The sequence below is a fragment of the Bubalus bubalis genome, chromosome 2 (assembly GCF_019923935.1).
Source record: "Bubalus bubalis isolate 160015118507 breed Murrah chromosome 2, NDDB_SH_1, whole genome shotgun sequence".
NCBI lineage: Eukaryota > Metazoa > Chordata > Mammalia > Artiodactyla > Bovidae > Bubalus > Bubalus bubalis.
The window spans coordinates 131,694,488-131,721,153 of record NC_059158.1 but is presented as its reverse complement, the minus strand read 5'-3'; the positions used below and the strand labels follow the sequence as shown (position 1 = coordinate 131,721,153).

General features: G+C 37.6%; 1 protein-coding gene across 2 annotated transcripts in view; it reads right to left on the bottom strand.

Moving 5' to 3' along the window:
- Window positions 1-389: 389 nt before the first annotated feature.
- GLS (glutaminase) overlaps window positions 390-26,666 on the bottom strand; it is an 87,905-nt gene continuing 61,628 nt past the window's right edge. For both annotated transcript variants that reach the window (XM_006046515.4, XM_025277738.3), the window contains 4 exons: window positions 6,600-6,661; window positions 5,920-5,996; window positions 5,767-5,830; window positions 390-3,041 (listed from right to left, as the gene is read on the bottom strand). In XM_006046515.4, coding sequence (XP_006046577.1) covers window positions 2,885-3,041; window positions 5,767-5,830; window positions 5,920-5,996; window positions 6,600-6,661 — 360 coding nt within the window. In that variant the 3' untranslated portion in view covers window positions 390-2,884. The remainder of the gene's footprint in view (window positions 3,042-5,766; window positions 5,831-5,919; window positions 5,997-6,599; window positions 6,662-26,666) is intronic.

Below are 26,666 nucleotides of genomic sequence, written 5' to 3'. Positions count from 1 at the left end.
TGTGGCAGCACTGAGTTCAGTTCCCCCAATAGACATCAAGACATTTGTGAAAATACCCTCTCTTTTCATTAAAAGAGGTTCAAACCCTCCTAGTGAAAGATTTCAATGTAGCAAATATTTACTGAGCACCTCCTGTGAAAGGATAGTGTTAGCTTCTAAGAAGACTAGAAACATAGCCTGTGCGTCTTCTCACCTTCAGGGATGAAGTGCCTACAGAATTTTCATCCTAATCGTTGCAGTAACCCTACTGCAGTAGTTTCTGCAGTAACTACTACTGGCATAGTACCTGGGTCCATAGGAGGCATGAAAAATGCCTATATGTAGTTCCTATGTTCAGTGGAGTTCCCAACCCAGTGATGTAAGAGAAAACCTTTTTTTTTAAAGAATCATTTTTGTTTTTTTATACATGTATTTATTAAGCTGTAAAAAGCAACACTACATGATTTCAATTAAAATAAATATTTTTCAATTTCAGAATACTTACAACTTACAGTTTTAAGATTAGATTCACTTTGGGAGGTTCTGGAAGCAAATACATTCATAGCTGTACAATCCCCAGAAAGAATCTAAATCCAGCATTAGGTCATTCAGTTCCTGCCAGGCAGATAACAGCATCAAATGGTCAATAGCTGATCCAGTTCTGCAGCTGAAGGGCAGGATGGGCAGCAGTAGGGTACAGCACATGACACTCAGATATGAGATCATTAGAATGGAGACCAGCAAAAACAACAGTGTATACAAAGCTTTAAAGAAACACCACCATATAGAGCTCTGTGGTACCGAAAAAGCACATATGATCCTAAAGCCAGAATAAAAAGATCTTTGGAGCATAGTGATGGCAGCAGCTAACAGCACAGTTAAAAGCATTTAAGTCAAATGTGTTCATTATTATTACCAGCCAATAGCAAATAGCCAGAGCAAGACCCAGCCTACAGTCATAAATAACATCATGTGTAAATAAGGGCACATTTAACTAAACAACAAAGATTGCACAGAATAGTTTTGATCTGAGAAAAGATGAAAATGCTTTGTTCCCAAGTAACAGAACAAAAATGCTCAAAATCATTGGCAGTCTTCGTCACATAACTGAACTATCTTAATGTTTCATTTAAATCACACAGAGCAGGCTGCTGTTGGAGCAGTTATTTCAAATCATTTCAATTACAGAGTGTCTACCCCATGATATCTTTGGGAATAATGCTGTTCCTCTGCAGCATTTTACAAATACTACCTATCTACATGTCTGATAGACCCATGGGGCAGGAACGCCCACCCACCATACTCCACACAGAAGCACAGACTTGAGAATGGCTTCGTGCCTGATGCAGCTCTGTTAAGGAACACCCACCATGTTCCACCTACCGAGGTGCTGCCTAGGCAATAAGGGACAATGGCAGAAGTTACTGATTTAGACTGGGAGCAGTAATTGAAACACTTGGAGGCCGCTGGAGTGGGATAGGAGCCACTGGGCATGATAAAGCCTGGAAGCAGCAGTGTGTGCTGACATAAAGGGGAAGAAAAAGGAATTTGTTATATTAACATAACAGCCAGCATTCATGTAGCTGAGGACTCTGCTCATTTCACTAAATACAGCTTCAGAGAAGTCCATTTGTGTGTGTGTGTGTGTTTAATTTCAGAAATCCTCATTAACATACCCTTTTATACCTCTGAGGTATGACAGGATAATGTATATGTGCAGTTCCTCCCCAAGACAAATGATGGATTTTGATTTAAAATGAAATAGCCTTTTCTTATTATTAAACTGTAAAGTCCACCAAAAATATACAGTAGAAAATCAGGAGAAAATGGGAACGATCTAGTTATCCCCTAAACAGAATAGATACCTTGATGCAGACTTTTAATGACAGGTTTTAAAACAAATGTTATTTGTAGCAGTTCCCATACCTTCATAATAACTTTGGTAGCTTACAGCATGTCTGAATTTATCCTGAAAGCTGAAAAATATCTTCTTAAAGAGCTGTCGGAGCACATCCCTTCCTTTTATTGGCTGACGAATTGGAATAATTTGTATTTAGCTTAGTAATCTGTCTCTGGTTCAACTCCTGTAGACAAATGGCATAGTTACAGCTCGGATGCCAAATACAGGAGGCATTTTCTGTTTTATTGTGGAAAACATGAAAACTGCATAGTATGCCAGCACCCACTTTCCCAGCTAAAGGAAAGAGGCAAAGAGCTAAATGTCTGGGAAAAGAAGCTGGTCTAAGGGGATGTAGAAAAAGGAAATTCTTTCCAAAATATTTTAACTACATTCACACATAACGTTTTGGTCACCAAACATACCTTAAACAGATTCCCTGATAAAGTCTAATTAGAATTGGTCTATCCTACTAACAGTTATTAACTATTATAATTTTTAGAGTCACATCATGAAGCTAGGGTGATGGGAGACATTTTAAACACATAACCATAAGTGCATATAGTTGTTCACTCAAACTAAATCTGTATTTGAAGTCATGAAAATTACACTGTCTAAAGGTAGCCTTGACCCATTTGGACAGACTGTACAATAGAGTTTAATTTATAAATGCATATCAGCAGATCATCACCATAAACTGTAAAATTCACAAAATACACAAAAATCATGAAGACCACACAGTAAAGCTAGCATTGATAAATGTATCTTTTACATCAAATTATACAATGCACGAGGTAAATATTGCTCACATTATGGAGGGAGATTGTTTTATTTCTATTTTTTCCCAAAGAGATCAGATTTGTCCTGTGTGCACAATGAAGAAACTCCAGTAACACTGAAATGACCAATGTAAAATATACATCACTACCAGATAGGAATACACACGTTCTTCATAATCATTTTCCACAATTACATAGGTAAGTGATTTAAATCTTGGGCTTAAGACTATTATAACAGTCCATCGAGATTCTTATGGACCGTTTGATTCTCCTTTCCGTTGTCGGAATCTCCTTGAGGCGTGTACTGGACTTGGTATTCCTGCAGGATTTTAAATACGTCGTGGTGCCCAAAGTGCAGCGCTTCGTCCATGGGAGTGTTATTCCACCTAAACAAGTAGCACAGCACAGACAGGGTCATTAGGGAATTTCTGTACAAAGATGATAATCTTAGATTTTAAATGCAGGTTAAGGGGCCATTCAAATTTAGCTATTTACACAGTATTACAAGTAATATTGAAAAAAATGCAGAAAGAGATTCTTTATAATCCAAAAAGTGATCTCCGAGCAAGTTGGGATATGGGGAAGAAGAGAAAAACCATCTTCTGCAAAATGGTCTTGTTCATACTAAGTGTTTATGGAGGGGAAATTTTAGTGTTGACAGGTAAGAGAGATTCCTCTACTATTCCTGAATTTTACCTTCATGAAAAGCCTAAGGGATCACCCTTTAAATACAATGTTCAAAGAAAACTCAGCTGTGTAACATCCATCACCCTAGCCTTTGATAGAAAATTTGTGTTCCTGTCAATGTAAAATCACAGTGAATCTCCACAAAGTCTGGAAATAACCATGGTCTTATTAGAGCTCAAACATACATTGGAGGAACAAGACTGGCCTCAGAGGAACTGACATTTCATCATCTCTGGTAAGGATGGGACTTTAGGGACTCAATTGGACCCACTCTACAACCAGAAGAGCTACTCTTTCCACAGGAAGTGTGCTTCTCTGGGCTGTGCTCTTTAGAGGTCTATAGATGAAGACTACTGAAGATGAGAAACGAAGAGCTGCCAGCAGTGGTTCATCATTAGCCTTTTGGAAGAGGAGTCAACACTGCATAATTGTGACAACCCAAGTAAAGGACAGAGCATGATAATTACCTCCCTAGTTCCTCACAAACTATTAAGTTTCTCTTCCATCCTCTCCCTATTATTATGTCACTTCTCCGTGGCTGGTAGGCTCTCTGATTCCATTTTTTCACATGCCACTCTCACAAGCTTCTGCTTTTCCTTCTTTCTTTGTTCTTAACCTTTTACCTTCTCAGTGGGGTCCCCAATGTGGAACTAAAAGTTTTTTAAGTAATTTCATTTGAAAATATTTTTGAATAGTTTGTGAGCCTGTTCTTAATTTTTAAAATCAGGTAAGTAACCTTTCATATGTAAGTAACATTTAACACAAACGTGCTTCTCAAAAAAACTGAATTAAGTTGCCTTTGTTAGCCCTCATTAAGTTAGGGAGTCAGTGACCTGAAACAGGGCGATGGGGTAACTTTTCAATCATTTACAGCATATAGTTACCTGTCTTTCTGGGAAAACTATTAACTCTCTCTCTTTTTTTTAATGACTCTTGTTTTCCATGAAGTAATGCAAAATATCAATTCTATACACTAAATTTGCTCAAGCCTGTTTTACCAATTTGAGGTGATACTGATTCTATGAAATAGAGAAACAAAGATGTGTTCATCTAGCTTACATTCTCAAAACGTTGAATAACCAGTTACCACGTTCGTTACTGAGCTAACTTTTGCCTCTCAGATGGGTGCTTCTGCTTTCACATTCCTAGAGGTTGATTTAGGGCAAAAACTAAAACAACATTTTGATTCTTAAACATGCAAAGCATAGTAAATATTTCCAGCCTGTGTTAAACGGTGTTTTACTTGGGATTATAAATACTGGGGGCAAGGAGAAAACACCCTCTTCAGTTCCTTGCTCTGAAGAAAGAGCTGGTGTGGACATTACATTTGGGGATAAACGGGAGAACTGTCTCCCGAACATGAGGTTTTAGAATATTACCAATAAAGATCATGATTTTAGGTAATCAGAGCATTACCAAGTTGCTAACAGTTCTCAGACACTGATGTCATAACTTGCCTGCATTTCCTGCAAGCTGAACTAATAAAACCCAAACCACTGATTTGAAAAATAGTAAAACCTTACTGAAACAGAAAGATCTAATAGCTAGAAAATAATCAACTTGCTCCACAAAGTTACTTCATATAGTCCTCAAAGATCTAATCCAAACTCCTAATCACATGTATCAAACCTCTCCCACCAAATATTTTTTTCCATTCTTCTAAGCCTTTATTCTCCTTACTCACTGACTCACCCAGTTATGTAACTCCAGTTACATAACATGCCAGTGTATTAGTGCAGGATTTACTTCAAGCATGTGTATACCTAAGCTGCATTCTTAACCCTCTCCTGACCATCCACCTTGTGAACAGGATTTATTGCAGGATGAATGTCAAGTTGCCATGTGGACCAGGAAGAAGAGGAGAGGAGCAGAACATATCCCAGGCTGATCTCTCCACTCTAGATAGACTGCCCCTCTCTTCCTTCTGTACCCTCAAATCTCATCTCTTCCCCAAAGCACTGGTTAAAATTCAACTTCGATGAAGCTTTCTAAAACTGACTTCAACCAAATCCAGGAATTTCAGCAAACTCCAATAGAGTTCTGGAACAGTAATCTCCTTACACATTTTAACATACCCCTGCAATGTTTATCTTGTCTGCCTGGGGTAGTCAAAAGCCCCACGAGGACAAAATTCCTATTTTATCTTAACAAACACCAAGACTTGTTTTCTCACACAATATACTCACTGACAGACTAACCAAGATAATTCTAAGAGAACTCCCTTAGGTAAACAAGAGGATCTAGGAGAAAGAATGATCTACTGAATAGAAACAAGGTTTTGTTTGTTGCCTTTATAAGGCTTCAAAGCAAGTTCATCTCCAACATACACAATGTGGATTTAAATACACCCATCATTTAACTTTTATAGCCCTGTATGATAAAAAGCCTGTCCTGTCAATGTTAGAAAGTAACACGAGGGCTCACCTGTCCTTGGGGAAAGGATTTACTTTGCAGGCTTCCAGCAGAAATTTAACAACTTCAACATGACCTACAGCCAAAGTAAAACAAGCAGGTTTTATTTTTAAGTAGAAATTAAGTTTGAAAAAAAAAAAAATAAACAAGTGGTTCATATATTACCCTCTGCAGCAGCTACGTGGAGTGCCGTTCTAGAATCGTAGTCTCGCTGTTCCATGTCCATGGCTGACAAAGCAAACCTGAAAATTTGTAAGCATAGCTGTTATATTAATTCGCCTCTGTAACATTTCCTCCATCAGTTCAACTGAAGGTCCTGTGAGAAAGGTGTCATCCTTCACTACGCTCACTAATGGAGACCCTGTTCAACTAGTACATGATGCCTTAGGTAAATGCCACTTCCCCACTCTTCTGTAGCTTTTGCTCTTTTTGAGTAACCAGAAACATTCACCATCTCAAGTTTACAGTCCTCTGTGACCTTTCCAGCCTGGGGATCTGCAGATCAAGTGTTCCTATTTGCCCACCTCCCTCATCTCCAAAGATGGAGAGTTTGGGTAGATGGGGATTGAGAAGGCATTGTCCAATTCCAGTAAAACACTAATACCAATCGGCCAGATTTGTTGAACAGTTACCACTTGGGAAAACAGAGGACTGGGCTTTTCTAGGAAGTAGAAAAAGAAAGACTACAGCAAGACTAAGGCACTGGAAGGGGAAACTTAATATAACTTTGTTTAGATTATTTTTATTAGAGGGAAATGTAAGTGAAACTTTGGCTTTAAAATGGCCCTCTCCCCAGAATCAATTTCATAAACATCTGTACACCATATGCTACCCTGCTGACATACCTTCGAAGTGCAGACACATCTCCAGTATATGCAGCAAACAAAAGGTTTATCACTGACTTTACCTGTGAAAAAAAGAGAGTTCAGGCATCCAGAGGAAAATCAATACGTAGAATGCACACCTGTCCCCAGTAAGGGATTTCCATGTGCTTTGAACACTTCACTGGGGTCACACACACAAATTTATCACAAGGATACTGCTGTAAGCAAAAAGAAGGCATGTGTATTATATTTCTTTTTTCATAGAGGATTATGAGGGGAAATCCAACATTAAAGATACATGAGGGAAAGAATGGAATGCTATCATTGGCACAAAAGAATGGAAACTTGTGACCTGGAAAACACACAGTTGGGACAACTGAAAACTGGAACCTTTTTCATTTAGTATGTCTCAGTGCTGGGAGCTGACTTGTATACTCATAAAATTCCTATCACATCACTGTTAAAAACTAAGTCATGCTATATAAATGTCTAATTCCTGCCAACAATCCCTGTCCTCACCAATCACTGGTTTCTTTGGAAATCTTCAGAGACAACATTTGGTATTAATCATCTCAAACTGTAAGAACAGGACTTCCCTGGAAAAGCAGTATTCCGTTCAATGCCCAGGGAGTACAAATGGGGGCAGGGTGGCATTCCCAAAGCCTGTGACTCTGTCTCAGCCCAAAGGTGGATAAATTCCCAAAATACTAAGTCACTGACATGGAGTGCTCATAGACATCAAAGTGTATCTTTTAATATTATCCACTTTCTTGTCATTAATTAAGGGAAAGGCTAGTTACCCTAAAAGGCCATTGGATTTTGGTCTCTTTCATAAAGACTTTATCCAACACTGTTTTTGAGAAACCTAACTACTGAATGTACACTGTTTGTAAATAGTTCATAAATCCCCACTTTTGTCTTAAACTTACAACTTCAACATTCATACAGATGATCCAACTGACACTGGACTCAATGGTAGAAAACAGTTGACCTGTTGGAATGGGAAGTGACCCAGCGATCCCATACCCTGGGAGCTGTGTTTTCTAGATTTTAACCTGGACAGGCCACCTCTCCACTACAGCTTCCCTTTTCCACAACCTGTGAACTCTTAAACTGGAACGAACTATTGCAGGACTTCTCTAATTCAGCATTTTCAAAATGTTTTCTAGTAGAAACTAGTCCAAAGGTATCATGAAAAAAAGGTTCCATGGTTAGCTATTTTCTTAAAATACTAAATTCCTTCTTAGAGATTCATGTGCATATGAAAAGCTCTGTAAAGTTCTGCAGAACAGGAACTTAACCAGCTGAGCATACCCCACCTATAAATTTTACTAGTCGTTACTGTTACTAAGATCACTCCAGAAAATCTTACTCTTAACTCTTTCAGTCTATTTGCTTCCCTTCCAGCTACTCTTTACTACTCCTACCCAGCTTGCACTATGTCAGCCTACTAACATCAAGTCCAGAACGGTTTTCAAATGTGTGTGTGTGAGGTAGGGTGGAGAGAGGATAGTTTAAGAGAATCACCCAGAAGGTTTTAAAAGTATATGTAAGCATGTCTCTTCCTATTGCAATCGTCCTATTCCCACACCTCAATTTGATATAATTTGAAAAAAGTTTCCAGGTGATTCTGATATGCACTCCTACAGGTTATGAACCACTGTTCCAGGTGCCCTTCTTTCTTAATTGGACAATTTGTAATTCTCAATTCCCTCGTGCTCTTGGGCCCACAGAAAAACATGATGGGACTATTACAAATGATTCTCCATCATTTCTAACCAGTCTTTCATTGCTGCTTGACCATTTTTTCCCCCTTACTGGTTCCCTTTCGTACTTTCTTCAGATCTTTAATTCCAACGGTGACCCCATAACAGATGACCCTAACCACAACTTTATTAAAGATGATAAATTTTCACCTCTCCTTCCTCTGTTGTGCAAAATACTGGCTTAGAGTATCTATGCTCTCTTCTGTCCCTCCTTCACTGGTTCCCTTATCTTTGCCTTAATCAGACACGACCATCCTATTTTGAAAAACCAATACACAACCCCACTGTTACCTCCTCTCAGTGCATATTTTCTGAAAGTATATTTTTAATTCCCTGCAAATTACCTTCACACCTACTATTCCCTCTCAGTAGTACTCTCAAGCTTTAGCAGCCTCCCTCAGCCTGGATTCTTTCTGATCTCTCCAACACGCCCCGCCCTCACTTCTTGTCTTCCATCAGGCTGATTACCCGGTTCTCCCCCATGTTGGCCACTCTGCAGTCATTGCCCACTTTTCACTGCCTGGTAACACTCCAAAAGTGGTCTCCACCTTCTTGCTTTTCACTGTAATTTCCCTCAAATGTGTTTCATATATCCCTCTGGGTAGAATGACTTCCCAGTCTGCATCTGGGAAGTAATCTAAATCTTTGTTCTCAAACCTGAATTCTAGAGCTCCACTTGCTTGTCATGCTGTCACTTCAAACTCAAAAACAGCAAACCTGCATCCCTGATGACTCCTTACCTGGCCTCCACAAATCCATATCCATCTGTCTACTTGACATTGCCTCTAGAATGTTTAATATGCATCTCAGACTTCAGCTCAAGATGGAACTTGATTTCCACCACCTTCCCTCACCTCAAGTCAGCTTCTGTTCCCGAGTCCCTCAGATGACACTACAATTCACCCAGTTGCTCAGGCCAAAAATAGTTATGATTCAGGGCTGCTGCACTGGATAGCATGCACTGAGCCCCCCACAAGTATGCCTGGCCAAGCAGGGGTACTCAGCCCGTGCTCTTCTCCCCCAGGTGTGGGGCTCAACGCCCAGCTATGTCTATGGGGGGAAGGGAGCCCTCCTTAAATAAACATGCTAAGGGTCTGCACAAGAGGCAGAACTAGCTTTCTCTAACTTCCACAAACCAACCACATAAACTCTGTGGGTATTCCTAGATTCTACTTCACATAACCCACACCTAGCTCAAATAATTTTGCTCCACCTCCAAACTATATCTGGACTTCCACCACCTCCATTACTATCACCCTAGGCTCTGAGTCACCACCTTCTCTCACCTGGAGGACTACCTCCTAACTGTTTCCACGTGTTCAACTTGGCTGCCACAGGGATCTTTTGAAACCACACATGGCACTTCCCAGAGAAGGCAATGGCACCCCACTCCAGTACTCTTGCCTGGAAAATCCGATGGACTGAAGAGCCTGGAAGGCTGCAGTCCATGAAGTCGCTGAGGGTCGGACACGACTGAGCGACTTCAATTTCACTTTTCACTTTCATGCACTGGAGAAGGAAATGGCAACCCACTCCAGTGTTCATGCCTGGAGAATCCCAGGGATGGGGAAGCCTGGTAGGCTGCCGTCTATGGGGTCGCACAGAGTTGGACATGACTGAAGTGACTTAGCAATAGCAATAGCAAAACGGCACTCCCAGTGACTTTCCATCAAACCGAGAATAAAATCCAAACTCTCTGGCATGGCTTTCAGGACACTATATGCCCTACTCCCTGGTTACACTGTGCATCTCGTTCCCTACAGTGCTGCCCCTTGCAGCTGTCTCCAGCCAGGCAGTGGTCTTGCGGGTCCTAGGGGTGCTCAGGCCTACACATGCAGTGGTGCTGCCGGGGACACTCTTTCCCCAGGTGTTGAGAAGGCTCCACTCCTCACTTCACTCAGGTCTCTACTCAAATGTTATCTCACCCACCCTAAAACACTGCCCTCTTTTTCATCACTCCTATCCCTTACCTTACTTCTCTCTTCAGAGGACTTATTCTCTCTCTCACACACATAGAGGTTTCTTGTCTCCCTCACTAAACAAAAGGTCCATCTGGGCAGAGACCCTGTATCTTCCCTTCCTCATTATAGCCCAGTGCCTATTACATGTAAGTACTCATTTGACTCAACGCACTGTGTGAGTTAAACTTACCCAATGCTATATATCAATTGTATTTCAATTAAAAAAGTGTTGACCGACTAAATTAATATTCTCTCCCAAGGCAAATACTCAAATTGCTACCACCATTTTGATTAAATTGTAATCATTATTGATTCTTCTACCTCCTTGACTTCTACTTCTTAAATATCAGTACATTTATTTAGTCCTCCTAACCAGTGCCTCTGCTTCTAGTTCTAGTCCTTTCACCCTCCAAAACTTTCACATATATGTCTAATCATCTTCTCAAAATTTTGCTGTGATCACTAAATGTTTCTCAGCAAGGGAGTATTAAAAGAAGTTCCCAAATCATTCCTGATAATTTAAATTCATTAGCCTTGCATTTAAGATTCTTCAGTGTGGCTGGCTGTCTCTTTCAAACTCAACAGAGTAAAACTGGTCTGTTTTACTATCTTTGTTTCTATCTTATGCCTGTGCCCCTTGCATTGGAACATAGAGATTTCTAATCAAATCCTTCCCTTTCTTCAAGGGCAAGCTTGAAAGCCCCAACCCCAAGCATCCCATCTAGCATCTACTACCCATGTAGCTTGTTGCTGGTTACCCACACAGGGCTTTGTGACAGCATGTGCCAAGGAGTAATTGTAATCAGTTAGATACCTCTGCTCCTACTAAACTACAGTATTGCTATACATACTAATTTCCTGAAAGCATCTTTTCTCCACCCATTTCTCACTGCAGTGTTATTCTTAACCCCTTCTCTGTAAGACCCATGCCAATTTCTTAAATCAGATGTCATCTCTTTCCATTATATCTGCCTCACCATGGCACTATCACATATAGTGTATGTGTTTCTCATCTCCCCCACTACTCAAGAGTAATCCAGAATTCCAATGAGCATACCAGTGATCTGCTAACTACCCACTGTTCTTATTCTTTAACATTTATTATCCTAAGCAATAAACCCTTGATGTATTTCAGTGGCTGTCTGTATGAACCACATCCTTTTAAAATTCTGAATTTAGACCAAACAAGTCTGAAGATATTTTATTTATGTAATAGGTACCACTTATTAACTTATTTAATATTTCCAAAGTGCTAAAAGAAAATTTATTTTGTTTTTAAATCTGGCTGTGCTGTATGGCTTGCAGGATCTTAGTTTTCTGACCAGGGATTGAACCCTTGTCCTCTGCAGTGGAAATGCAGAGTCCTAACCACTGGACCACCAGGGAATTCCTGAAAATTCCTTATTAATTAGGCCCAAGAAAGGCTGATTTTAGAGTATAATCAATTTCTTGAGGGTATGCTACTAAGACTTTATTCACAAGCGTGTTTCAGCTCAGAGGGAAATATAAAACAAGTGTCATTCACTCCAAGAGAAAAACACTAGGAGGCACAATGGACACCAATTAAAATTGGAAGTACAAACACTTCTTTAGCAAATAACCACCTATATTTTTAAGGTTTGCATAAATGAGGTATGAGTAGAATGCCAAGAAAGAAAATGCAACAGCTTTACTGTATTGAGACAGCAGATGGAGTGTTGTTTCCCTTAGGGACAGTCCACTTCGTGGTCTGTTAAAAGCATTCCATGAATTCTCCTCAAACGGACATACTCTAGAAAGGCTACTATGACAAACCAAACTAGAGGAGGAGGACATCCTATAAGATGACTCATCCAACTCTAAGCCAACTGCTGTGAAGGATGCAGGTGTACTAACCATTGATCAAGCCTCATTCTAATTTCACAATGGATACCTGAGTTATGTAAATTTTGAAATACCTGTCAAGAAGGCCAGGGTTCAGAAAACAGTGAATTAATTAACAGTTAACTGCCAGAGGCATGGAACCTGTTCTTCGACGAATCATTCTTCAGTACAAAGAAACACAGCTTATACAGCAGAACAGCGGTCCATATAAATCAAGGACTGTTTCATGTATACCTCCCCCTAGTAAAAAAGAAACTTCGCTTGGGCAGGCAGCCACTAAAAATCTAGAAATTAAATGTTAAGTTCTCCTTTCATATTGCAGACCTTCCAGTACTACTACATTTTCCTTATCAAATATCTTTTCTCAGAACCTGCCAGAACCAGACAACCTTCTTAGTTTATTTCTACAAAGTTATGACAAGAGTGGAACAAAAATGTTACAGTTCACATGAGTTCATTTAACACAGGCATGCTTGGCATATCAAAATCATACATTTTCCCAAAAAAGCTAGAAGCAGTTATAGATTCTATCAATTTTACAAGCCTAAAACATGACATTCCTCTCTTCAGTCCTATCATTCTCCTATTTATTTTGAGCCTATTTAAAAGCTGAATTGTCTTTTTGTGTCTTCCAAATACCCTGATTCTGTACAAGCAACAATTATGAGAATTACATAAGCATATTACTTTGTATTTATATAGTGCATGACTTTGAAAAAGCAAATATTAAAACAATTATAATTGTTTTCAAACATCTCTGATGGGCTGGTTTGTAAAATATTATTATAAATAAACTGGTATTTATTACTATCACTGAGGTTAAAGGCCTTGGCTCAAGGCCATATAGCACATGAATTAGTAATGTAGCTGGGATACATTCCTAACTGTGTACAAGTAGACCATGATAATGTGAATCCTTACATACAGACTGTTATCCAAAGGATACAAGTCAACTAAGAGACTAATCAGCAACCCAGTTTTAACCCATAAAGATTCTTTGCTAAATACTGGAAAGAAGGAAGGAAACATGGAAGAGTAGGAGCAGAGACGGGAAAGGAGATGATGAGGGAGGGAGGGAAGACTGATATCACTAGCGTGACACTTTACTCCAAGTATTTTATTTCCAATTCTATTACCAACCACAAAAACTGTGGTTTAGCCTTTTTTTTTTTTTTTTTTTACCATTAGTCTCTGTCTTCATACAGAGAACAAATTCACCCTTCTGGAAAGGCTTTAATGAAAAAAGCAGGTAACTGAAAATCCATCCTTCTGTTGCTACGTTTGGTTTGATGTAAGCTGCTCTCTTGTTTCTAGCTCACTACAGTATCTGTTGCTGTGGAACAGATACTCTTCTCCATCTGTTAAATAAACCATCATCACTCCACCTCCAATTTTGTTTTAAAAGTTTACTTCCAACTTGGCCTTTTATAGCCTCTAAATGAAAATAAATTTTCAGCCTTCTTTCATAAATATTTTTAAGGTCAGGTTAAAAAATACAAGCCTGCTATATAGTGTAGCTGAGGAAAAACTTTAAGTTTCCAGCAAATGTAAATTAATCACTTGCTGACGAGGGTAGAAATATAAACCATTACAACATGCATGTGATCAAAGATATCTCTTTCCCTTACTGCTGGGCTTATTTAACATTCATGTGCACGTGTAAAATAAAATTATAGGCTGAGTATGAGGCCATATGTTCCTAAGCTTTCCAATGACTTATTCAGACACATTTATTAATATATAGTTGGCCTTCCATATCCATGGGTTCCGCATATGTGGATACAGAAGGCTGACTATAAGGGACTTGGGCATCCTCGGATTTTAGTATCTGCAGTGGGACAAGGAGGAATCCTGGAAACAATCTCCGAGGACACCAAGAGACAACTGTTACTATATATAGAGACAGAACTAATCCAACTGACAGGATCAGAGGATCGGAGCAAATCCCTCATGTAACGGCTCTGTAATTTCCTGACCATATTTCCAAATTTCTACACAAATGCAGGAGATTCTCATACCATAATTTTAGTAGAGAAGAATAAACTACAAATTTTACTCGAAAAAAAAAAAAAGAGTATAGAAATTTCACTTACAAAATATAACCTCAAAATGGCAGCTCCAAACACTGCATTTTTGCTCTTATCAGTCAAGTGATAAACTCTCTTAACATATCATTTTCAAAATTTCTCAATGAGGAGAATAATTTGAAGTAATTTTAATTACCCTTAAACTAAGAAGTCACAATTATATCAAAGAAATCTAATGACCCATGAAGACAAAATGATTAGGATTATGTATTATTTATAGCAAAATAGCTAATACGTAGCACCTACTCTCCTTCGACTGAAATAAGTGCTTTAAAGTGTTATTGTCCTATTATTATTCAAAGGAACTTGAGCAAGGGAATAGTGCTGGCAAGTGGCAGAATGAGGGCTCAGGCCCAGACTGCCTGACGCCAGGGTCAGTGTTCTCTCAACCTCTACTCAGTATTCACTGGGCCAAGAGATTTCCTGACAACACCTGAGATGAGATTTCCTCACCAATATGGAACCAAGACTAAAATATGTTGTGACAGAAAATCAGAAAATAGCAACTAAGGAGCAATTTATAGAGAAATCAGAGATACTAATTTTCTGTTGAGGTACTTTTTTTTTTTTTTTTTTTAACTGAAGACAAAATAAGGGAACAAGACAAATCATTCAATTCAGTATATCAATGCCAAAAAAGAAAACAACAACAAGGTATCCTCATTCTTCAAGTCTCTAAAACTGAAATATGAGTTTTGGGTTAATGTGAATAGAGCAAGTATGACTGCTACAGACAGCACTTGGCAGCAAATAACTTCTTATCTCAGTGGCTCATATTATTCTGGTAAATGCCAATGAATGGTCTAAAATGATATCATTGAGCTCACAAGCAACCCTCCTTTTATATCCAAGTATAAAAGTAACTCACAACATATCTTTGTGTGGGCTGACAAAGAACACTCTAATTAAGAAGCAAGCAGCAAATATGAGAAAAACAGAAATAAGCAGGGCAAAGACAGCTATGCCTTTGAAGAACAAAGTGCATTTTCCATGTGGCAGACCTAAGAATATTTGCACTGCATTGAAAACTATTGAAATTTCATTTATATTCACTATCTTCCTGTGTCTCTTCCTCCCTTATACAAATGAATATTTATAAAACCCCACAAAGATTAGTTAGCATTTGTTAGTGTTCAGATAGAGAACAAGGTGCCACACTTGCGGCATGATCAAGTGTCATGCTTATTTACTATTATTATTAATTAAAAAGACAAGTATGTAAAACCCCAAGGAATCAAAGAAACCAGAAACAGAGAATAAGAATAAAAGGGAAATAAACTGTTCACCAAATGTTTGTATATATTACTTTTTAAAAAATCAGGAGCAGGGCCACTGGAATTATAAGATACTACATTGGTATAAATTAAAAATAAGGAAATACAAACAAGTTCCCAGATAGTGTTCTCTTTCTGATGAGAACTGAAACAAAGTTTTGGCAGCAACAGACAGAATTATTTCAATTTAGAATTAAAGGACCTGTCATTCCTTTGCATACCTTGACTACTACCACCACAACCAATGTACACATACATGACTATTCTACAGTTATTCCAACCACAATACATTCTTACTGATTGCTATTAGAGAAAAAAAAAAAAATATCTGTCATTTTCATCAGTCTCCAGAGAGTCATATTTAATTCTCTATATTCTTTAATGTTCATTTCACACTTTTATTGTGAAAAGTCCAACATGTGTGTTTATAGACAACAGAGAACAGGTACATTAACAATATCTGTTTCTCTAGTGCTTTGAATTTTTCAAAATGCTTTCACAGATGTTTTGACTACTATTCAAGTTATGAGACAATGTTCCTCCAGCATACAATGTAAGTAGTTCCTGGAGAATAGGATTTTTTTTTAAGATCCTCAAAAGTAAGTAACATTAGATATACACATAATTAGACCTTATCATAAGACTGCTTACACTTACCTATATTAAAACATTTATAATTCTTATTAGTAATACTTTATTCTGTGAAGCAAAGAGGATGGACATGACAAAATTATACCCAGAATTCACTTGTTAGTGTAACCTGTATTAGTTGAAAATTCTTTAAATGAACCAAATTCTAAAAAAAAAAAAAAAGACCTTTTGCCTTCTATGTAGGCGGGGTTTAAAGTAGACTTCAAACCTTGTTGTTATAATGTTTCTGGTAATTGCTCTAAAAATCCTGCCTGATCTTCTGCAAACCCAAATTTGGGATGCAGCCACAGGATGCAGGGTGTGGTGGGAGGCCCAACAGAACAGACTGTCATCACTATAAATCCACAGCTACCAACCTCAGTAGTATTCTGACGTCACCACGGTTCCCTCAGCTCTCACTCCCACTCTCCAAGAACAAACATTTCCTATCTTCTCCATGCTCTGAAATCTCATGGCCTCACGCCAAGCCCACAACTCACTCTTAGCAGAAAGCCTTCTTTCATATGCCTGAAGATGGAAACCAACGGACAGAAAATCTCTCAACCTCCTCCTACCAAGACTACAAACCTACCTACTTGCCGCTCAATGACCTGCTTTTTTGGAGAAGATGCTCCTCCTTCCACAAGCCTAATCTACCACTTGCACTGACAGCGCCATCTCTTTCCAGGGATCTCACTTTATTGGCCTTTTCCACTCTCCTGTATCTACTTCAAACTTTCCTTCTTTACTGGATCTTTTCTATCAGTTGCCAAACGTGCTCTACTCCAAATAGTTCTCTGACTTTTAAATCTCAAAGCCAATAAAATATTCTTAAAAGGTGAAAAGGAAGTCACCAGTATGGGCTACCAACAGTTTATTGTGCGAGTGCAAACAATAAAACAATCCAACCATCTACTATTATCATTTACTAAATAAAAAGACATTTTAACACCAAAAGAATGAAAATTAGGAAGGAAGTGATGTAAATGGACATCCCTTATCTTAACACTCTTTTGGCTTTGATAGAGATGATGGTTAAGAACTTATTGAAATACTCCCCTCCTTTGACTTCTGATACTATACTATGCTGGATTTTCTCTTTTCTGGCCACTTTTCAGCTATTTCAAATCCTAAAAGATGATGCTATGAAAGTGCTGCACTCAATATGCCATCAAATTTAGAAAACTCAGCAGTGGCCACAGGATTGGGAAAGGTCAGTTTTCATTCCAATCTCAAAGGCAATGACAAAGAATGTTCAAACTACCACACAATTGCACTCACCTCACACGCTAGCAAAGTAATGCCCCAAATTCTCCAAGCCAGGCTTCAACAGTACATGAACTATGAACTTTCAGATGTTCAAGCTAGATTTAGAAAAGCCAGAGGAACCAGGGATCAAATTGCCAACATCTGCTTGATCATCAGAAAAGCAAGAGAGTTCCAGAAAAACATCTATTTTGCTTTACTGACTATGCCAAAGCCTTTGACTGTGTGGATCACAACAAAATGTGGAAAATTCTTATAGAGATGGGAATACCAGATCACTTGACCTGTCTCCTGAGAAATCTGTATGCAGGTCAGGAATCAACAGTTAGAATTAGACATGGAAAAACAGACTGGTTCCAAGTCATGAAAAGAGTACGTCAAGGCTATATATTGTCACCCTGCTTATTTAACTTATATGCAGAGTGCATCATGAGAAATGCTGGGCTGGACGAAGCACAAGCTGGAATCAAGATTGCCCAGAGAAATATCAATAACCTCAGATATGCAGATGACACTACCCTTATGGTAGAAAGTGAAGAACTAAAGAGCCTCTTGATAAAAGTGAAAGAGGAGAGTGAAAAAGTTGGCTTAAAGCTCAACATTCAGAAAACTAAGATCATGGCATCTTGTCCCATCACTTCATGGCAAATAGATAGGGAAACAATGGCTGACTATTTTGGGGGGCTCCAAAATCACTGCAGATGGTGATTGCAGCCATGAAATTAAAAGATGCTTACTCCTTGGAAGGAAAGTTATGACCAACCTAGACAGCATATTAAAAAGCAGAGACATTACTTTGTCAACAAAGGTCCGTCTGTCTATTCAAGGCTATGGTTTTTCCAGTAGTCATATATGGATGTGAGAGTTGGGACTATAAAGAAAGCTGAGCACCAAAGAATTGATGCTTTTGAACTGTGGTGTTGGAGAAGACTCTTGAAAGTCCCTTGGACTACAAGGAGATCAAGCCAGTCAATCCTAAAGGAAATCAGTGCTGAATGTTCATTGGAAAGAGTGATGCTGAAACTTCAATACTTTGGCCACTTGATGCAAAGAACTGACTCATTGGAAAAGACCCTGATGCTGGAAAAAGACTGAAGGCAGAGAAGGGGACGACAGATGAGATGGTTGGATGGCATCACCAATGTGATGGACATGAGTTTGAGTAGGCTTCGGGAGTTGGTGATGGACAGGGAAGCCTGGCATGCTGCAGTCCATGGCGTCACAAAGAGTCGGACACAACTGAGTGAAATGAATTGAACTGAACTACTCTATCCTACTTTTAAAATGGGAGTTTCTTAGGGTTCCTTCTCATTTCACTGTCCCCTGGAGCAATCTCACATACCTCCCCACAGCTTTGAATCTACTCTTCCAGGCTGATCCCTCATGAAATTCTATCTCCAGCTTAGACCACTCTTCTAAATTCCAGACCTGTATCTGATACTTACTCAATATCATTACTTGGACATCTCACAAATAGAGACATGCCAAAAAGATGTTACCTTTCACACACTGCTAACTGCCTACCCATTATACATTTCCTACCCTGTCAGTATGTACTAATAGAATCTCTTATTTGTTAGGGATAGTAATGAATCTTAATTAAAATCTCGTCCCCTAGATTCCTTTATATCTAGTCTGGCCAGTGAGTATATGGGTTTCTGGGAAATTTCTTTCACATGGTTTAGGTGTCACTCTTTCCTTTATTCTTCTACTTTGACCATACAAGAGAGACCAAGAATGAAACACCTATCTGGCAACTATAAGGTCGCAGGCATGAGGTCTAACATCCAGACAATAAGGAAAGTCGCAGCAGGGCATACCTTTCTGATGGCACTAGTACTGGACTGTCTACCCCCAGACTTGTTATATGAGAAAAATAATCAATTTGTCTAAACCACTGTTAATCAACCTCCTGATTTCTAAAGTCAAACAGATCCTTAACTGTCAAAACCAAAATTAATTTCTTTCTGTACTCACCGAGTTCACTTCTCCATCACAGTAAAGCAGGAGCATCCTCCCTATTGCTTCTACTAAAAACCTGGTATCTCATCTTTTTGATATCTCATCTTTTTATCCATCAAATACTATCAACACATGCTTGCCAATTTCATCTCTAAAACCTGTTATCTACCTTTTTCACTTCTAATGCCCTATTCTAAACCACTACCACATCTCATTTTGGGCTCAGAACTTCAACTCTTGCCTTCCTCTAATTTGTTCTCTGCAGAGCAGTGTCATGTCATGTCTCTTCTAAAAAGTCAACTTTCCAAGTGCACTATGAATAGTCAGTCCAATATGGATATAAAACCCTACATATAAATGGCATGTAAAACCCTACATAGATTTTTGCCCAACTGTGTTCAGAGGACTAACTGCAGCATAAACACCTGGGGTGCTTAATAAAAATGCAGATTTCAAAAGCAATCGTCAGTGTTGGACTTTAGGAATCTCCACTTTATAATTAGGACACTTAACAATTCAGATGCAGGGTGACCCTACATAATGTGATCCTCTAAGACACATCTAGGGCCTATCTCCACTCACCTCGCCTCACCACATTTGCTTACTTTCACTTTCTGAAATGTGCTAATAAACTCCTTTCTGTCCTGGGGCCTTTCTAAAACCAGACTATCCTATTAATCCTACTCTACCCTTTCTCTTGGGTTTCCCTGGTAGCTCAGCAGTGAAGAATCCACTTGCCAACGCAGGAGATGGGGGTTTGGTCCCTAGGTCATGAAGATGCCCTGCAGAAAGAAACGACAACCCATTCCAGGATTCTTGCCTGGGAAATCCTATGGACTGAGGAGTCTGATGGGGTACAGTCCATGGGGTGGCACAAGAGTCAGACTTGACTTAGCGACCAAACAACAACCCTTCCTCTAACTCATTCTAAATTTAACTATTACCTTCCATGGAAAACGATACTGAATCATCCAGGTAAAATGAGGTTTTCATGTTATACCCTCTCCTAGCACTCTACTCTGTACTTTTCTTTCATTTATTCTATCATATTTGATTAGTATTTTTAAAAGATGAATTAAAGATACAGCTTACTATTGATGTTTCTCCTGCATCCATTCCCTTTCTGCCCAGAGGTGCGCTTCACTGAAAACTGGAGTGCATGTTCTTATACTTTAACTACATTGTGTATTTGTCTCATAAAGTCTGTTATGGGTATATAAAAACAGTGTCACAGAATATACCATTTCACCTTCTTTACAGCAGTTAAAAAAACTAGAACTACATATATCAGTATGAAGAAATTACTTATATTAAATTATTTTAGTAATTCTTTATTCAATATCTGCATCCCCTTCTAGATTGCGAACACCAAGAGCTGTATTGTACTTGTCTCATTAACTGCTGCCTATCTTAAGCACTTTGCAGTTTCTGGGACATAAACAATAAATAAACATTGGTTGAATGAAGAACTAATTCATGAGTGATTAATAAGATAACGCTGAAGTTGGTTTATATAAAATCTGAGCTACTCTGTCAAGTTAAGTTGGCTAAATACCTTGAACTAATTCTGTTTTGTGATTTAAACAAAAACTAATAAATACTGAGATAATCAGTTCTTAATAGGAAGAACAAAAAAATAATTTTAAAGGTTATGTATTAATTTATATAAAGGGATCTAATATTGGACACTGATGGGGGACCTACATACAGTAGCAGAAAAGAGGAGAAAACACACATAAGAGGAAAACAAAATTCTTGGTGGAGAAGAAATGTAAAACTATTTGGTAACTAAGTATAACAGGGACTAACAATATTGAAGAGAAAACCTAGAGGCCAGAAGTCTTAGCTACTTTCTTACAGCTACATTAAGTGGGAAAGCAACTTCACAGAAAAAAATGGACTGTCTGACCACTTTTGTACCACACTATTGGTACAAATACATTATACATTAATACATTATTATAAAAGCAATTCTGGGAGAAAACAGATGGAAAATGCATTCATTTACCACTCATCTGCCAGAGTAAGTGCACTGGGAAAGGAAGAAGCTATTTTTTAAAATATACTTTAATAACAAAACTGTTTCTTCATGATCTAGTATATATGGCATGTTTTTGTAATTTTTTTGCTTACAGTTAACATTGTCATTAAACTAAAAATCAAACGTATAGAAGGACAACTGTAAATGGCTCTAAATGATGATAGAATATTTCATTTTTTTCATCACTGAATCATTCTCATTCTATTGGTTTCCAAAAAAAAAAAAATTTATACAAAAAAAAAGTACAGATGTGAACAAAGATACATTCATTTTTGCATAATGAAGTTCCAGATCATTGAACAATTATACATAAAAAGGATTAATGAAAGCCCTGAACTTTGATCTCTGTGAAAAATCAGCATTTATAAAAGTTTTAATAAATTGAGTTTCGCTAACAGACATTTAGACAAGGCAAACAAAAGGACTGAAAATGCATCTTTTGCATCTGGAAGAGGAGGGAACTCTTCCAAACTCATTTAAGGCTATCATCACCGCAATACCCAAACCAGACAAAAGACATCACAAAAAAAGAAAATGACACATCAGTATCCTTGATGATTACAGATGCAAAAATCCTCAACAAAATATTAGCAAAGCAAATTTAGCAATCACTAAAAGGGTCATACACTGTGATCATGTGGGATTTACTGCAGGGGTGCAAGGATGGGTCAACATGCACAAATCAGTCAATGTGCTACACTAGATTAACAAAATGAAGGATAAAAATCATATGGTCATCTCAATAGATGCAGAAAAAGCATTTGACAAAATTCAACATCCATTTATGATTAAAAAAAAAAACCTCTCAACAAAATGGGGAATGTATGTACCTCAACATAATAAAGAGCATATATGACAAGTCCACAGTTAACACCATACTTAATAGTGAAAAGCTGGAAGCTTTTCTTCTAAGATCATAAAGAAAAAATAAAGATGTGCACTTTCACTATTTTTATTCAACATTGTACTGGAAGTTCTAGACAAAGCAAACAGACAAGAAAAAGATAAGAAATCCAAACTGGAAAGAAAAGAGTAAAACTGTTACTATCTGCAGAAGACATATTATACATAGAAAACCCTAAAAGCTCCATCAGAAAACTGCTAGAACTAATAAATTCAGTGAAGTTGTAGGATACAAAATCAATACACAGAAGTCTGTTGCATTTCTATACACTAATAACAAACTATCAAAAGAGAGAAATTAAGAAAACAATCTCATTTGCAATTACATTGAAAGGAATGAAACACCTAGGAATAAATTTAACCAAGGAGATGAAAGACCTATACATTGAAAACTACAAGATTAATGAAAGAAACTGAAGACAACAAAAACAGATAAATATTTCATGTTCGAGGACTAAAGTACTGTTAGAATGTCCACACTTCTCAAAGTAATATACAGATTTAATGCAATTCCTATCAAAATTCCAATGGTATTTTTCACAGAAACAGAAAAAAAAAACCTCTAAAATTTGCACAGAACCACAAAGATCCAAAATATTCAGGGCAATCTTGACAAAGTCCCTGATGTCAAACCATATTAAAAACTGTATTAATTAAAACAGGTTGGTATTGGCATAAAAACATATACAGAGATCAATGGATTAGAATAGAACCCAGATATAAACCCACACAGATATAGTCAATTAATTTATAACAAAGGAGCAAAAAAATACACAATAAAGGACAGTCTCTTCAATAAATGGTGTTAGGGAAACTGGACAGCTACATGCAAAGGAATAAAAGAAGACCACTATCACATACCATACCCAAAAATGAACTCAACATGGATTATAAACATGAACCTAAAACCCCAAATCATAAAACTCCCAGAATAAAACAAGCAGTAAGCTTCTTCACATGAGTCTTGACAATGATCTTTTTGAATCTGACACCAAAAGCAAAAATAAACAAGCCAGACTACCTCCAACTAAAAACCTTCTGCACAGCAAAGGAGACCATCAACAAAATGAAAAACAAACTACTTAATAGGAGAAAATATTTGTAAACCATGTGTGATAAGGGGCTAATATCCAAATTATGTAAAGAATTCATACAACTCAACAGTACATTAAAAAAGTCCAACTAAAAAATGAGATCTAAATAGACATTTTCCCAAAGACATTCAGATGGCCAAGAGGTACATGATAATGTTATGCATTATGATCAGAGAAATGCAAATCAAAACCACAATGAAATATCCCACCTGATAGAGAGGGTATCATCAAAAAAATACAGCAACAAAAGTAGGTGAGGATACAGAGAAAAAAGAATCCTTGGGCATTGTTGGTAGTAATGTAAACTGGCACAGCCACTATGGAACAGCATGGATGTCATTCAAAAAATTAAAAACAGAACTACTGTATGATCCAGCAATTCCATTTCTCAGTATTTACTGAAGAAAATGTGCTGACTTGAAAAGATATATGCACCCCCACACTCACTGCAGCATTATTTACAATAGCCAGCACAGAAACACAGTGTCTGTCAATGGATGAGTGGATATTTTGATATTTGGCAAAACTAATACAGTTATGTAAAGTTTAAAAATAAAATAAAATTTAAAAAAAAAAAATAAATAAAATTGTGACACACACATGTATACACACAGGAGTAGTATAGAAACATAAAAAAGAAGGAAACCCTGCTATTTAAGACAACATAGATGGACTTCAAGGGCTTTATACTACATGAAGTAAGGCACAGCAAGACAAATACTATGATTTTTCTCATATTTGGAACCTAAAAACAAGCTCACAGATACAGAGGACAGATTGGTGATTCCAAGAGGTGGGGGTGGAGGGTGGGGAAAATGGGTGAACACAGTTGACCCTTGAACAACACAAGTCTGAATTGTGTGGGTCAACATCTGTATGTTTTTCTCCCCCCCCCCCCCCCATAAATACATACTACATATAGTATTATAGAATCTGCCAGTTTGCTGAATCCATGGATGCAGAACCAAGGGCACAGAAGGTCTACTGTAAAGCTGTATGTGGATTTTCAACAGCATGGGAGATCAGGGCCCCTTATCCCTGTGTTGTTAAAGATCAACTGTATATACATCTGGTTATGTTTTTTCAAAAATATGACACAAAATTTTAAAACATTGTGTTTGAGACCCCAAACCAACTTGTAGAACAAAAAATGAGTCTATCAGAATCAGGTAGAAATATTGCAAATGGGCTATTATCACAGTATCACTTCTTAAAGAAGTTCTTTATTGCTTACTGTACTTAAAAATTTGTTTTTAACATTCTAAAAAAATAAAAGCTGTCTATGAATAAGTCAAGTGGTCCAGGTGGTCATTAACTCCCAGATATCCAGGTGAGTCAGGTTTTTACTTCATTCAACAATTAACAATGCAATGAAGCAGACTGAAGTTATTTAGCTTTCTGGGGGACTGCTTGCTTAACAAAGTTTGAGATTTTCAAATTATTAAGACAGAACAGTGACATACGTTCTTTTTTGTAGATACAACACTATTTGAAATTACCTTATGCAATTACTTATCTAGGCTGTTTTTTGCTATACCAACTCCTGGTATATATGGTCTATAAGATTGTGTCTTGTGATCTTGCCCAGAACACAAAACAATTCCTGGCTTGTAGTGGCTGCTCCATAATTACTGCATGAAGGCAAATGAATAAAAGAATAAATTTCTGCACCTATTTTGTATGTTATCTGTAAAACACTTTCAAACTTCTCTGGTAGTACCCGCCTTTCTCTCTTTTCATTGCATCTCTACAAAAGCAGCTGTCTAGGGCAAAATTAATTACAACATGGTCACTAGATTTGGCCCCAAGTCCTGTAAAACCTGTTCGCTTTTGTGCATTGTAGCCAGCAACTTAATAAAGATAGCTATTGCAGTTTTCTGATCAGAAGGAACAAAGGGAATTACTTCATAGTCGAAACCAGTCCTTTCTCCTAGTGACATATTCTGCTGAACATATACAGTCAACAAGAAGCTTAATGAGATGGTTTTAAAGTGAACTTTAAAAAAATTCATGTGTTTAGACTCTTATGCTTACATTTAGTCATCTATTTGGTAGGAGTGGGTTAACAGATTATCGTATTTTTAAATGGATGTCAGGATTTGAAGGGTGAATTTTATTAACTGATTAAATTGAAAATATTTGAGATTTTTAAAGAATACTAGAAAATAAGTGGTAGACTGAGTCAATACACAAAAATCTCCTTTACCTACGTTAGACTTGAGCCTTAAAATTGTATGTCAAACTCATTTGGCATTATTTATAGACAAGTCAACATCTATAATCATTACTTACTGAAAAAAAGCTGACAGTGACATCAAAACGTTGGCTATTTTATTTTTTTCTTTGTACATGAGCCAAACTTACAATGGATAAAACTGAAAATCTGAAATGTTCTAGAAGTTTGTTTGAGGGCTCAAGGATATTCAGATGCCAGTGATGTTTAATGTGCTTGCTCATATATAGCACAGAAAACTCCACAGTCAATCCTAGAGTTATAGAATGGAGGCAGCCTCCCTGCTTCTACAGATTGTGATCATCATAGGGAGAAGAACCTTGCCTCTTACAGCAGCATCTGTAACACCTAACATACTGCCTGAACAATGTGTGTGTAAATATGAAAAGAAAAGCAAATCAAGACTCAAAATTCATGCCCATAGGATATCACATCAGGCTATCCATTTAAATTGTATGCCCAACTAACTGCCCAGCACTCACTGATGTTTTTTAAGTGAAAAAAATGCTAGGTAAACCAAAAGTTTCAATTATCAAAAACTTCTGCAGAAGATCCCAAGTTCTTAACTAACACAAAATTCTAAGCCTCACAATGGCAGTAAGAACTTTTGCATAGCAAAAACTACAAAACACAGTATGCAAACAATAGCAGCTCTACATCCAAAAGGCCCTACACACACATTAAATCTATACTAACATGAAAGCAAGCAGATCATTACAGTACAAAGTCCAACAATCTAAGGGATACAAAATAAATAACAGTGATGGTTCTGTGGCAGATATATACGGTGGATATAAAATAAAATTGCACAACAGAGACAAAAATGAAAGCTTCTTCAGTTTTTATTACTTGGCTAAAAACACTGCAATTAGTTTTTTCTCCCTTGTTTCTCCTTTAGGTGAAAAATAAAAAATGTCATACAATGACTATTGTAATAGCATGCTTTAGTTGAAACACTTCAAAAACAGGTCATAGAAAGTTAAGCTCTACTTCCTGCCTCATGAAAAC